We start from the raw sequence: 2,336 nt of genomic DNA, 5'->3' as shown, positions 1-2,336 counted from the left end.
TGGGTGGATGGGAGCCAGCGTGGCTCTGAACTGGGTGGATGGGAGCCTACCTTGTACAGAAAGCTGTGCAGTCTGGGGTGTGTAACCTGCTTGCACACTGCAGATGATGGGTCCAGCTTGTGAGCGGCTGACGTTGTGGATGGTGAACTCCACACAGCTGCTGGAGCAGAATCTGGCAGAAAACATCTGTGATGATGAGATGATCTCAGCGGGAGTAGCCGTGAGGACGAAGGACCCTCCGACCGTCCAGGTCATGACCTGCCAGGTTCCCTGCAGGGTGGCATTGAATCGGGCGTCAGAGCCTCGCAGCACAGTTGAGTTCTGTGGTTCCACCTGCAGATCTTCTATCGCTGCTGCACCGAAAACAAACATTTTTTACCAACATCTTTCAACTGATGCACCACAGCAAACGAGTCAAAAGCACATTTTTAATCAGTGTTGCTGCCGATGTTTTCTTCAGATGATAAATCAGAGCCCCGCCAGTGCCAAATAGCAGAGCCCCCGTTATCATAAATCCAAATATATAAATGTTTTCAGCGTCCTCATCGTCTGATCTCTGATGATGTGACACACAGTGTGAGGCTCAGCCGGGCACGAGGGTTCTCCAGGACTCTGTTGTTTTGTTGAAAAGATTTTGATGATTCTGTTGAAGTCCAGCTTGAACAGTGTTTTATGTTCTGGAGATGTGTACCAGGAGCTCCGAGACGCAGAGCAGAAGCAGCAGGAGGAGAACAGGGGGAGGGAGAGGAGAAGGATCTGTCATGAGTGAGAGCCCGAGGAGAATCTGAATGTTAGCAAAATACCTCATGAGCCACTGGTTGAGTTTCACTGAAACTTTCAGAAAATAATTGTTGCACGCAGGTCTACACCGTTTGTAGTCAATTCAACTGAAGGCCTCCTCAGCTATCGACATTAGCTAATACTAAAATGGTTGTCAGTCAAATGTACAGATATTAAGCTGAAATGCATGTAGTAGTAGTTAGTCCTTCACAGCACAAAGTGTGAAATATTTCAGTGATATCACATGAAATTTCATATAATTCTAATATTCTCCGTACATCGCCATAATCTTTCAACATAAATAGATTTTAGTCTAAAACTCTGGTATGGAAGATGGCAGGTGATATGCATCCAGATGTGATGTTAATCTTTTTTTCTGTGAGCGTCTCACTTACTTCTACACAAAATCCTCATTATCTTTAAAAATGACTGAGTTGTGGTTATTTATGTACAAAGTACTGTATTTGCTTGGTCTGGTGGCCATTTGGAATCAGGTTGATTCCAGAAATGAATTTGTTGTAGATGTGCATCTATTGATTACTTTCTGAAAGTCTATTAACATTTATTCAGTGGTTCATCCAATATTTTGCTAACAGCCAACACCCATACAGACAATAGCTATGTTTACATGGACATAAATATCAGATTAAATGGCCATTCAGAATAAAAATGTGTCATGTAAATGTCTCATTCAAAATGTTCTTTGTTGTTTCAGCTCGATCCGACAGAATTTGTAATCTGAATGAGACGAGTAGTTTGTGCTGATTCATAATCCAACAGTGTACATGTAAACACTTGATTTCATTAAAAGCTGTCGTGGGTCCATTTTGGGTGCTCATGTTTGTTTACGTTCATCCCGGAAGTAAAACAGAAGTAAAACTTCCCACTCTGCACATGTCAGGACTTCTATTCAGAATAAAAACTCGCTGCAGGTAAACGCTCGTCATGGACGGATTGTGCCCATGTAAACGATACATTCAAATGATTTAATCTGAAAACATTTCAATCCGGTCAAAGAATTTTGTGCATGTAAACATATCTATTAACAACATGGCCAGCCTTCATGATGGTGAGAAGTGTTCACTTACCTGTGCACAACAGTGACCAGATGCTGAAAAGACTAAGCCATGATATCCAGGCAACAACCATGCTAATGCTGGTAATCTGTCAAATGAATGTGAAACATGGAAGAACTCTTCAACCGGGCAAGTGTTGACAAACTTGTACCAAAGACAGAAAGAAATAATAAAAATGTTCTAAAACTAAACAAATAAGACAAAAAACCCTCATCTGAATACCCCTAACTGTGTAAATGCTGAGTCAGCATTCACATTGTTGTTTTCCTCTTTACAGACCGTTTATTTTGTTCTGGATGGTTCAGCATACGTTCAGCTGTTTCAGCCATTCAAACATCGAAATGTTTAGCTCATTCAAGACATACAGCAAAGGCCTAAAGAGGTTTGCTCTTTTATACTTTTTGAATTATTTAACTTTATTCACAAATTCAGTTTCTCATAGAAATGCACTGAGATATCTTCATCTTCATTCATATCTTC

At 41.0% G+C, this 2,336-nt stretch overlaps 1 protein-coding gene across 1 annotated transcript in view; it reads right to left on the bottom strand.

The window, feature by feature from the left end:
• igsf5a (immunoglobulin superfamily, member 5a) overlaps window positions 1–1,929 on the bottom strand; it is a gene marked incomplete at its 3' end in the record, with an annotated part of 7,308 nt that extends 5,379 nt beyond the window's left edge. The window contains 2 exon segments of the mRNA XM_037687622.1: window positions 51–350; window positions 1,869–1,929. Of these exon segments, the coding sequence (XP_037543550.1) occupies window positions 51–350; window positions 1,869–1,929 (361 nt within the window).
• Between the last annotated feature and the right edge of the window lie 407 nt (window positions 1,930–2,336).

This window comes from Nematolebias whitei, chromosome 14, assembly GCF_014905685.2.
Source record: "Nematolebias whitei isolate Nwh7 chromosome 14, NemWhi1, whole genome shotgun sequence".
Classification (NCBI taxonomy): domain Eukaryota; kingdom Metazoa; phylum Chordata; class Actinopteri; order Cyprinodontiformes; family Rivulidae; genus Nematolebias; species Nematolebias whitei.
Note: the sequence above shows the minus strand (reverse complement) of the source record. Positions and strands in the feature narration are given on the sequence as shown.